The 12,835-nt window shown below is 44.8% G+C and overlaps 1 protein-coding gene across 1 annotated transcript in view; it reads right to left on the bottom strand.

Moving 5' to 3' along the window:
- LOC144599452 (transmembrane protein 255B) overlaps positions 1–12,835 on the bottom strand; it is a 65,079-nt gene that overhangs the window by 32,691 nt on the left and 19,553 nt on the right. The window contains exon 4 of the mRNA XM_078410372.1: positions 5,836–5,898. Coding sequence (XP_078266498.1) covers positions 5,836–5,898 — 63 coding nt within the window. The remainder of the gene's footprint in view (positions 1–5,835; positions 5,899–12,835) is intronic.

The following is a 12,835-nucleotide window of genomic DNA, read 5'->3' as shown; positions in this document are numbered from 1 at the left end:
AAACAACATCGTAATGCAGAGCATCTGAAGATAATTAGTTTAGTTTAGTTTAGTTTAGAGATACAGTGCGGAAACAGGCCCTTCGGCCAACCGTGTCCATGCTGACCAGCGATCCCCGCATATTACCACTATCCTACACACACTAGGGACAGTTTACATTTATACGAAGCCAATAAACCTACAAACCTGTACGTATTTGGAGTGTGGGAGGAAACCGAAAATTTCTGAGAAATTCCACGCGGTCATGGGGAGAACGTACAAACTCTGTACAGACAGCCCCCATCGTCGGGACCGAACCCGGGTGTGTAATCCTGAAAGCGCTGTAAGGCAGCAATTCTACCTCTGCGGCATAAATCCAGAGCATGACTTTTTGACCTTCCTTTTGGTTATCTGTCCTACTAACTCCTTCTGCAGCACATTGCCAAATTTTGTTTGATAATGCCTTCTGAAATGCCCTCTAAAAAGTTGATATATAATTTGAATTTTCTGTTTGTTGTTATAACTATATTTTCAGGTTTTTTTTAATCAGCCATTCATATTTCTAATAATTATACTATGATAATATATACTGCTGTCATTCCTCAATCAGGAGCAAACTTCATCACTTGCCATAGCACTGGTATGAAAAGCTCTCTGCCAGAACTTGTGGAAACAAATTCAACGTAAAATTTACAGATCCTTTGAGAATATTTTCAATGAGCTGTGTACAGTTTTGTTCAGACACATGCAGAGCTGCAAATAAGGTAACTTGTTCTACCAGAAACAAACGTAATATGAAGAAAAATTGGGCGATAATTGATCTTCAATATTTACCCAAATGTCTACATTTCTGATCTCAACCAAAACCTTTGGACAAAACATCAAAATTCTATCACTGAGTAATAATAGGCAACACATAGATGAGGAAAGATGAATTAGCTACCCATTAGAATAGGATCATCTCTGCACCATTAATCGGCAATGCTGAATTAAAGCATAATTTGGAACATTGTATAATGATTTTTCAATGTAACTGTTTCTCTTTCAGCGGATATGCATGACCCCCTAAACTCCAGCACTTCCTGGTTTTATTTTAAATTGGAATGCAATAGCAGGTTCAAGGAGTCTCCACAATGTCCCTCAACAAATACGAGGATGATCAACTCTTCCAGGCATTTAAAGTTATATGAAAGAGTTAAATGCAAACTTGCTTCCTCTTGCCTATGTCTAGCAAGAATACAATGCCTCTGCCAGGGCTTCCAGCTTGACAGACGTTCAGTCATTAAGGTAGTGGGGACGCGGCTGGTGTAGGAAAACAGCAACCAGAGGATCCAAGTTCAAAGTAAAAATAATAAAGAAATTAACTTTTGGTCCTTCCATGTGTTACTTTTTTTCTTCGTGGCATTGTTAATTCGTTGGTCAATCCCTAATTTATGGCCTTTAATTATTGACCTTTCGGCCTTTGGAAATTGTTTAGTTTAGTTTAGTGATACTGCGTGGAAACAGGCCTTTTGGCTCACTGAGTCCACGCCGACCAGCGATCCCCGCACACTAATACTATCCTATACTTACTAGGGACAATTGTAATATTGATTTAATATCATTAATGTAATCCAATCCAGAAATAATCTTTTGGTGATGAATGTTGAACATTGCTGTATTGGCCTTACCTGAGCAAAACCTATTTGGTCTCATGGTCCTCATGGAGGCACACCCAATGGCCCACCAAGTCCACACTAACTATCAAGCATTCATTTCCACTAGTCCTACATTAATCCCATTTTTTATTCTCCCTATATTCAAATCAACTCCCCACCCTCTCCAATTCTACCACTCTCTTGCACACCAAGGGCATTGTAGAGTGAACAATTAGCCAGGCAAGCCACACCCTCTTTGGGCCATGGAAGGAAACTGGAGCACTCAGAAGAAACCCTTGCAGTCAAAAGAAAAGTGTGCAAACTCCACTGAGAAAACACCCAATGTTTGAACTAACCCAAGTCTCTGGCAATAAGGCAGTCCCTTTCTGCCACCTACGAGTCTATGCATTTCCCTGATAGTTTTAAAACCATCACAGGTAGATAGGTCAAAAAGGCTTTTGACACATTGGCCTTCATCAGTCAGAATATTAAGTATAGAAATTGGGAGTTCATGTTACAATTACACAAGACATTGGTGAGGCTGCATTTAGAGTATTGTGTTCAGTTCAGGGCACCATATTAAAGGAAAGATATTGTCAAGCTGGAAAGGGTACAGAGATTTACGAGGATGTTGCCAGGACTCAAGGTTCTGAACTGTAGGGAAAGGTTGAGCAGGCTGGGTCTCTATTCATTGGAACACAGGAGAATGAAGGGTGATCTTATAGAGGTGTATAAAATCATGGGAAGAATGGACTGGGTAAAAGCACATAGTCTCTTACCCAGTGTAGAGGAATCGGGATCCAAAGGACATAGGTTTAAGGTGAAGGGGGAAAGGGTGGTGGGTGTATGGAATGAGCTACCAGAGGTGGTAGTTCAGGCACGGACTATTGCAATGTTAACGAAACAATGAAACAGGTACATGGATAGGACAGGTTTGGAGGGATATGAGCCAAATGCAGGCAGTTGGGACAAGTGTAGAAGGGACATGTTGGTCGGAGTGGACAAGTTGGGACGAAGGGCCTCTTTCCACGCTGTATGACTCTTTGACTCTAGAAGTAGACAATTATCCTAAATGTTTAACACACATATCATGAGCAGGTTTTATGCAATTCATTCAAGAAATGCATACTACTTACTCATGGCACCTGCGGTTTGGGCGTAACTACTCCCTTTATTATTTAAGAAAATAACTGCAGATGCTGGTACAAATCGATTTATTCACAAAATGCTGGAGTAACTCAGCAGGTCAGGCAGCATCTCGGGAGAGAAGGAATGGGTGACTGAAGAAGGGTCTCGACCTGAAACGTCACCCATTCCTTCTCTCCCGAGATGCTGCCTGGCCTGCTGAGTTACTCCAGCATTTTGTGAATAAATCGATTTGTACCAGCATCAGCAGTCTGAAGAAGGGTCTCGACCCGAAACTTCACCCATTCCTTCTCTCCCGAGATGCTGCCTGACCTGCTGAGTTACTCCAGCATTTTGTGAATAAATCCCTTTATTATTTAGTTCTCCTCTCTAATCCAAAACATTATGTTTTACATATAACAACCTGAATATAGCTCACAAAACATCAGGGTAAATTCCTGCCTTTTCCTCTGGGATATAATTTATCACACCAGAACATCTGTATTTTATTAACCTTATTGCCATAGAAATTGTGCGGGTTCTCAACTAGGTGGGCAATCAGCTTTGACAGTTTACTGTTCTGGCAGTAAACTGGAAGTAAAGACAAACAGTTGACCCCATTTTGTTATTTCTCTCGCATCAGAAATATGATCAGCCAAGTTGGATTAGGTCCACAAATGTTGCACATGAAATTATAATCAAGCAGAATCCGACCACAAATTAGGAACATATTAAAAGTGCGTTTGACCAGGGATAAGAAAACAAAATTACACAAACAAAAGTGCGCTTGGACATCAATGGAGATATAGTAAAATATTTTCTCCCTGTCAAAATGTCACTGTGGTATATACAGATACAGATACATTTTTAGTGGGGAAAGGTGGGTTTAATTGCAATGTTTAAAAGACATTTGAACAGGTACATTGACAGGGAATGTTGAAAGTGATATGAGCCAGACACAGTCAAATAAGACTAGCTCAGGTGGGCATAGGTGAGTTGGGTTGAAGAGCTTGTTTCCATGCTGTATACCGATGACCAAAAAAATAATAATTATCTAACCTAAGGGCTTCACCATCAAATGAAATACATTTAATTTGTGGTCACTTCTTCTAAAGCAAAAGTTGGCAGTGTTTAAAATCTCTGTCACATCAAGTTTGGTTGTTTATATCTGACCCTACTCCTGTGTATCAATATTCAGCATAATTTGTGAGCAGCATATAATGTACTGTTTTTCAGATGCCATGTATCGTGAAGAGTATAAATTAGAGCTGACAGAAACTGTTCCCACTGCTGAAAGAGTCAAGAACCAGGGGACAAAGATGAAGGTGATTGGTAGAAGAAGGGAGGTAGTTTGTGTTTGGCCCTTGGGGGTGGAGCACTGCCAGGGCTACTTAGGCATGGAGGCAACTGGCATAAATGGGAGAATATGTAATAAAAATGAACTGCAGATGCAGGTTTATACCAGACATAGACACGTGGTGCTGGAGTAACTCAGCGGGTCAGGCTGCATCTCTGGAGAAAATGGATAGGTGGCATTTCAGGTCGGGTCTAAAGAGGTTCCCGATCCCAAACGTTACCTATCATTTTCTCCAGAGATGCTGCCTGTCCCACAGACAGTTGCTCCAGCACTTTGTGTCTATCTTTGGCTCAAAAGGGAGCTGGATTGGAACATGAAAGCAATGAATTTGCAGGACTGCAAGGAGAGGGTGGAGGAGTGGAACCAGCTAGATTGCTCCTATAAAGAGTTTAAAACCTAAAACGTTCCTTTCCAACAGCCATCTCCCCTCTACTCCATTCTTGAAGAAGGATACCGACCCAAAACGTCATCTGTCCATTTCCCTCCGCAGATGCTGCTTGACCCGTTGAGTTCTTCCGGCAGTTTGTTTTTGCTCCAGATTCCAACATCTGCTTTCCCTTGTCTCTCCATTTATCCCCAGTATCCTGATTAATAGTTATCCTTCCCACAAACCTCACTAAAACAGATTATCTGGTTATTACGAAATTACTGTTTCTGGGAGCTTGCTTAAATGCAAGCTGACTGACATGTTACAAACAGCACCTGCAATCCTAAGATACTTTCACTGGTACTTTTCACTGACTTAGACGAAGGGATTAAAAGTAACATTAGCAAATTTGCGGATGACACAAAGCTGGGTGGCAGAGTGAACTGTGAGGAGGATGCTATGAGGATGCAGGGTGACTTGGACAGGTTGGGTGAGTGGGCAGATGCATGGCAGATGCAGTTTAATGTGGATAAATGTGAGGTTATCCACTTTGGTGGTAAGAACAGGAAAGCAGATGGTGTCAAGTTAGGAAATTGGGAAGTACAAAGAGATCTGGGTGTCCTTGTTCATCAGTCACTTAAAGTTAGCATGCAGGTACAGCAGGCAGTGAAGAAAGCTAATGGCATGTTGTCCTTTATGACAAGAGGAACAAAGAGGTCCTTCTGCAGTTGTACAGGGCCCTAGTGAGACCGCACCTGGAGTACTGTGTGCAGTTTTGGTCTCCAAATTTGAGGAAGAATATTCTTGCTATTGAGGGCATGCAGCATAGGTTCACTAGGTTAATTCCCGGAATGGCGGGACTGTCGTATGTTGAAAGACTGGAGCAACTAGGCTTGTATACGCTGGAATTTAGAAGAATGAGAGGGGATCCTATTGAAACATATAAGATTATTAAGGGATTGTACACGTTAGAAGCAGGAAACATGTTCCCATTGTTGGGGGAGTCCAGAACCAGGGGCCACGGTTTATAAATAAGGGGTAGGCCATTTAGAACGGAGATGAGGAAAAACTTTTTCAGTCAGAGAGTTGTAAATCTGTGGAATTCTCTGCCTCAGAAGGCAGTGGAGGCGAATTCTCTGGATGCTTTCAAGAGAGAGCTAGATAGAGCTCTTAAAGATAGCGGAGTCAGGGGGTACGGGGAGAAGGCAGGAACGGGGTACTGATTTTGAATGATCAGCCATGATCACATTGAATGGACGTGATGGATTGAATGGCTGGCTCGAAGGGCCGAATTGTCTATTGTCTATTGTCCATTGTCATAAGCTTTTTATTTCCCCACTAATCTGAAAGAATTTAGATAAATGGCTTACCAGTTGTTTCCGATTCTCTTGCAGGAAGAGTCCCAGCAGAGTGAGAAAAGAGCCGAAGGCAAGCTTTGGAAGAAAGCAAAAATGATTCGGTGAGTTACATCACTTGTATCCTCAGGAATCTGAATAGCCATCATTGTAATAGATTTTGTAATATCAAGCTGGAGGTATTTGCCTTTTTCAACTATTCCACCAAAATACATGTCATTAGCACATTCCAGTCATGTACATGGTGTTCATTTGGGCTGCCCAGAACATTTCTGTTTAAAGCTGCAACAAATTCAGTCTCCGCATTAAGTAGCAGATAATGGATTTCTTGTCAGGATTACAAACTCAACACATGAAAAGTAAGTTATCTGGACAAATTCCTACATTTGGGATGAATTTCTCTCCCAAAATCTTTCCAGCTGTACACTCCAGCCCACATCACTCAGTCCTCTGATTCTTAAAGAATGCTTTTTTACATCACCACTGAACTATTGGGACTTGATCTATTAATCACAATGCCTCAACAATACCTCACCCTTCCATCAAACCTTTTTTCTTTTGTCATTCCAATGCCTTAAATTCTTTCATGAAAATCAAATCCTTTCACTGTGCCTTCTGTGGTCTATTTGTTCTGGATGCATATTTTTCCCTAAACCTCTTCATTTTAAAGCTAGTGCTAAATTTACACCGTGGAAACAAAACTGTAGATGTTCTGAATCCGAAACAAAAACAGAAGTACTATAAGAATTCAGCCGGTCAGGCAGCACCTATGGAAAGGGAAACCAGCTAACTAATGATGGTCTTCCATCTGAACTGTTAATTGGATTCTCTCTCACAGATGCTGCATGACTGGCTGAGATCTTTCAGCAGTCGGAAGAAAGGTCTCGACCTGAAACATCACCTATTCCTTTTCTCCAGAGATGCTGTCTGAACCTGCTGAATTACTCCATCTTTTTGTGTCTATCTTCGGTTCAAACCAGCATCTGCAGTTCTGTCCTACACATCTTTCAGCATCTGTTTCATGATCAGCATGAATTCAGTGGGCTGAAGGGCCTGTTCACATGTTGTATCTCCAAACTAAACTATCAAACAGTGTTCGTTGGCATCCCAAATAAGATCTTCAACTAGTATCAACTAGCATTAAACGGATTGCCTGGATTTGATCGATGAAAAACTGCTCCATGTATAGTTCCAGCAAACATTGGATTGTGGATTTCCACTGACAGAACACAGAACATAGAACAGTACAGCACAGGAACAAGCCCAACAGCCTACATCGTCTATGCCAAACATGATGCCAACATCAACTTTTACATGATCCATATTCATCCATTCCCTGCATATCCATGTGTCTATCCAAAAGTCTCCTAGATATCACTTTCCTACCTGGCAGCACTTTCCAGGCACCCATCACCATCTGCGTAAAAACTTGCCACACACATCCCTTACACTTTGCCCCTCTCACCTTAAAACTATGCCTTCTAGTATTTGATATATCCTTCCTGGGAAAAAGGTTCTGGATGTCCACCTGATCTATGCCTCTCATAATTTACAGTAATATACTTCAATCGGATCTCCTCTCAACCTTCGGCGTTCCAGAGAATACAATCCAAATATGTCCAACCTCTCCTTGTAGCTAATACTCTTTAATCCAGGCAACATTAAAACAGGCAACATTATGGTAAATCTGCTCTGCGCCCTTTCCTAAGCGTCCACACATTTCTGTGTTGGGGTGACCAGAACTGCATGCAATACTCTAAATACCCAAAACACCACCTACTCTTTTTCTCCAGAGATGTTGCCTCACACACTGAGTTACTCCAGCATTTTGTGTCTAACCCTATACCATAGCCCGTTTATGGCCTGATGTTCGATATTAATTATTTCTGTCACATGAAACCATCTGGTAGACAGTAGAAATCATGTAATATTTTCTGGTTGAATCATCTTAGCATAGTAGATTGGATCATCTATTCCCTCTCCTACCCAAACCCTATCACGCATCCTTTCCAGCAAATGATCACAGTATCCACTTTAAAATTGATTCCACTCTGGCATATCCTCAAATTCCTGTTAAAATCTCTTGTGATCTGACAGAAGACGAAACTTGGATACGACACATGTTGGAATTTGGAAGTGATGTGTGGGATAGCATTTGGAATTAATTTTGAGACAGAATCATACGATGTCAATGAAGTTTATAATCTATGAATAATTTGCATCATTCACAAGTACTGGGGCTTCATTTAACCTTCCACCTGTTAACATTCATTGCAGTTTCTTATACTTTTTGCAGAACCATAAATAATAAGCAGAATATGAAGCCCAAGATCGGTTTATAAATTAACCAATTTTCCTACTACTAATGACAAGAACAACACCTATTCCAAAGACATTAACCTCTTTCGTAAATGAATTAATACATCACAACATATTTGGAATTGCACAAAAATTGAAAAAGGCATGTTAATTGATGTCCAAATATTAATAATAATTACTATACTCATGAAGTTTACATCAAATATTGGCCAAGTTTTTCCAGTCAGAGTGTCTAATACGTGTGTGTGTGTGTGTGTGTGTGTGTGTGTGTGTGTGTGTGTGTGTGTGTGTGTGTGTGTGTGTGTGTGTGTGTGTGTGTGTGTGTGTGTGTGTGTGTGTATAGATATATAAATATACAAACATTTTGTCACTCTGACTGGAAAATCTTGGCCAATAGTTGATTTTACATATTTAAAAAATCAATTATTATACTTGCATCTAACAACCCTGGAAGGCATCAGATATCTTAGCGGGTGAGACCCAAAGTACCAGATGAATAAATCTCATTTCAAATCGAACATCCAGGTCAAAGACTCATACAATTTTTAAAAATGTGGAATAAAATCTTAGGTAGCAGTTTATCCACTTCCCAGCTCAATCAACTGCTGAACATATTAAAAGCTTGGGCTGTTCCTGAATGTCTCTTAAATTCAGAAACAACGGAAAAGCTATTCAAAATTATTTTAAAAATTGAAAAATATATATAATTGTTTTGAAAGTTAAACAAGCACTAAGATATTTTTGAGGATGTAACTAGGAAAATTGACAGGGGAGAGCCGGTGGATGTAGTGTACCTTGACTTTCAGAAAGCCTTCGACAAGGTCCCACGTAGGAGATTAGTGGGCAAAATTAGAGCACATGGTATTGGGGGTAGGGTACTGACATGGATAGAAAATTGGTTGGCAGACAGAAAGCGAAGAGTGGGGATAAATGGGTCCCTTTCAGAATGGCAGGCAGTGACTAGTGGGGTACCGCAAGGCTCGGTGCTGGGACTGCAGCTATTTACAATATACATTAATGACTTGGATGAAGGGATTAAAAGTAACATTTGCAAATTTGCAGATGATACAAAGCTGGGCGGCAGTGTGAAATGTGAGGAAGATGCTACAAGCTTGCAGGGTGACTTGGACAGGTTGTGTGAGTGGGCGGATGCATGGCAGATGCAGTTTAATGTGGGCATGAATTCTGAACTCAGTGTCAATTATGAGTGGAAGTACTAACAGTACTACATCAAACTGCTAACAATTTCTGAAATATCCAGACCGTTTTGTATTCTGGGCCATTTACCACAACTACATTCCTTGTACTCAATGCAAAAGATCATTTCTGTAAACGAGACCTTACTCCAGCTGGATTATAATATGCCTTTAACCACCACCATTTAACAGCATACAGCAAATGCAGAGTTCAATATCTTATCCCTGTATGTATTAGTTATATAACATGCATCCATGTCTCTTTGTGATCTCTTTGATGCAAGTTAAGTTTAAGCTACAAATTTATATGCAAATAGTGACATTATGGCGAGTCCGAAACTTGTTGGTTGTAGACGAAGTTTATTGCAGCCGCAATACACGAATACAGAGTTAAACAACAAGGTACAGGACAACCAATACAAACTTACTGTCTTCCTTGAAGACTTCGCCGAACTGACTAAAACGGGCGCCAAACGCGCACCTGACATCGCTGGCCAATCAGCGATGTCGTTCCCTGGACCAATCCCCATGGTCGCGTTCCCACGTGACCTCGCTGGCCAATCCGAGGGTTCGACGACCTGGACCATTCACTATGGTCGCTACATGACCCCCCCCCAGAACCCGAGGTGCGGAACCTAGCTGGGAGCCGGATTTCGCGACCATAACGAGTACGGAGAGGGACAGCCTGAACCACAGGAGCCGGAGGTTCCGGACTTGGAGGAACAGCCGGAACGAGAGGTTCTGGAGGAACTACCGGCACGGGGGGTCCTGGAGGAACTGCCGAAACGGGGGGTCCTGGAGGAAACGTCGGAACAGGGGTTTCTGGACTGGGCGGAACTAACGGAGGTCGGCCTCTCCTAGGGGTTTGACCGACCAGGACTGGTTGATCCGGGTCCAAATGGGCAGGTTTGAGCCGGGACACCGAGACGAGTTCACTCTTGCCGCCCATGTCTAAGGTGAAAGTAGCCGTTCCCTTACGTAAAACCCGGAACGGCCCTTGATAGACCTTCTGCAACGGGGCGCGATGGGCATCTTTACGCAGAAAAACAAACTCACAGTCCTTCAGGGAAGACGGTTCATGTACCATGGGACACCCATGACGTGAAGTCGGCACTGGAGCCAGGGAGCCCACCCGTTCCCGGAGAGATGCTAACGCTGATGGGACTGTAGGGAGCAGGGCTGAAGGGTCCGGAAACAGATCTCCGGGTACTCGAAGTGTCGAGCCATATACTAGCTCTGCGGACGACGCACCGAGATCTGGCTTAGGAGCAGTCCGGATGCCCAAAAGAACCCAAGGGAGTTGGTCTACCCAGTCCGGGCCTTCAAGCCTTGCACTGAGGGACGCCTTAAGTTGGCGGTGGAACCTTTCTACGAGTCCATTTGCCTGGGGGTGATATGCAGTTGTGGGTTGTAACTTGGACCCGTACAGTTCCGCCAGCGCGGCCCAGAGGGACGAAGTGAACTGTGGCCCTCTGTCAGTTGTAATAACTGCCGGGACCTCGAAACGAGCTACCCAATGAAGGGCCAAAGTCCTAGCACAAGACGCTGACGAGATATCAAACAATGGGAAAGCCTCTGGCCACCGGGTGAACCGATCCACCACCGTGAGGAGGTGGGTGTAGCCCCGGGAGGAAGGCAAAGGCCCGACCAAATCCACGTGGATGTGGAAAAAACGACAAGCCGGGACCTCGAAATCCTGTACGGGGGGCTGGACGTGGCGCTGGACTTTAGCGGTCTGACAGGGCACGCAGGAACGTGCCCACCCCGCTACCTGTTTCCGCAGGCCATGCCAGACAAACCTCGCTGCTACCAAGACAGAGGTGGAGCGGATGGACGGGTGCGCCAGCCCATGAATGGCATCGAAAACCCGGCGCTGAAGGGAGGGCGGTACTACCGGCCTGGGACGAGGAAGAGAAACATCGCACCAGACTTTCGTGCCCTCCGACCCACAAGCTACCTGGGCCAACTTCAATCCCGAAGTGGTGGACTGGTAAGCCGAAACGGTATCCGCTAGGAGCTGTGCCTCCGCGAGCTCCTGGGGATCCACTTCGCAGTCCACCGCCGAAATAGGGGGAAAAGCAGGTCTAGACAGGGCGTCAGCAACGGCATTAAGCTTACCCGCGATATGACGGACATCTGTGGTAAATTCGGAGATAGCAGTCAGGTGCCGCTGCTGGCGGGCCGACCATGGGTTAGACAATTTCAAAAAAGCAAATGTTAATGGCTTGTGGTCCGTAAATGCCACGAATGGGCGGCCCTCGAGGAAATACCTGAAATGACGGACAGCTAAATAGAGAGCTAGAAGCTCTCGGTCAAATGCGCTATATTTCAGCTCGGCCGAATTTAGTTGCCGGCTGAAAAACGCTAAAGGCTGCCAACGGCCACCGACCTGCTGCTCCAGAACCCCACCCACCGCCACGTCAGAGGCGTCAACCGTCAGGGCCGTGGGGGCGGAGGGGCTCGGATGGACCAACATGGTGGCGTCTGCCAAGGCTGCCTTAGCTGCCGTAAAAGCCGACTCTGCGGTCGGGGACCACAACAACTCTACCGGATTCCCTGCAAGGCATTGGAAAAGCGGGCGCAGGACTCGCGCCGCTGCCGGAACGAATCTATGGTAGAAATTAACCATGCCTACGAACTCCTGCAGCCCTTTTACTGTGGTGGGCCTGGGAAAAGCCCGGATAGCTTCCACCTTCTCGGGCAAAGGGGCGGCGCCGGCAGGAGTAATTCTGTGCCCTAGAAAATCGAGGGCAGGCAGGCCGAATTGACATTTGGAGGGTTGGATAATGAGCCCGTGGTCTTGGAGCCGCTGGAACACGGTCCGCAAATGGGCCTGGTGTTCCTGCACTGAGGGGCTGGCTACCAGGATGTCGTCTAAATAAATAAACAAAAAGGGTAAACCCCGACCCACACAGTCCATCAGTCACTGGAAAGCCTGTGCCGCGTTCTTTAAACCGAAAGGCATACGCAACCATTCAAACAACCCGAACGGAGTAATAGTTGCAGTTTTTTGTATGTCCTCCGGTCGCACCGGAATCTGATGGTATCCTCGCACCAAATCGATTTTGGAAAACACCACCGCTCCTTCCAGCCCCGATGAAAAGTCCTGTAGGTGCGGTATGGGGTAGCGATCAGCCGTGGTGACAGCATTGAGACGCCGATAATCGCCACATGGCCTCCACCCCCCAGATGCCTTGGAGACCATGTGTAACGGCGAGGCCCACGGGCTGTCAGACTGACGGACAATTCCCATTTCCTCCATCTTCCTGAACTCCGCCCTTGCCACCACCAGTTTGTCTGGCGGTAGTCTCCTGGCCCGAGCGAAAACGGGAGGGCCTTCGGTGCGGATGTGATGGACCACACCGTGCTTAGCCGAAGGTGCGTCAAAACGTTGGATGAGCAGCTCTGGGAACTCTGCCAGAATCGCAGCATACGAGTCGGGGGCCGCGACGATGGCCTGGACAGTAGGGCTGGGCGAGGAGGCGATTGTCGGAGCGACG

Source organism: Rhinoraja longicauda, chromosome 13 (genome assembly GCF_053455715.1).
Source record: "Rhinoraja longicauda isolate Sanriku21f chromosome 13, sRhiLon1.1, whole genome shotgun sequence".
Lineage (NCBI taxonomy): Eukaryota > Metazoa > Chordata > Chondrichthyes > Rajiformes > Arhynchobatidae > Rhinoraja > Rhinoraja longicauda.
This window is presented reverse-complemented; position numbering and strand designations above follow the sequence as displayed.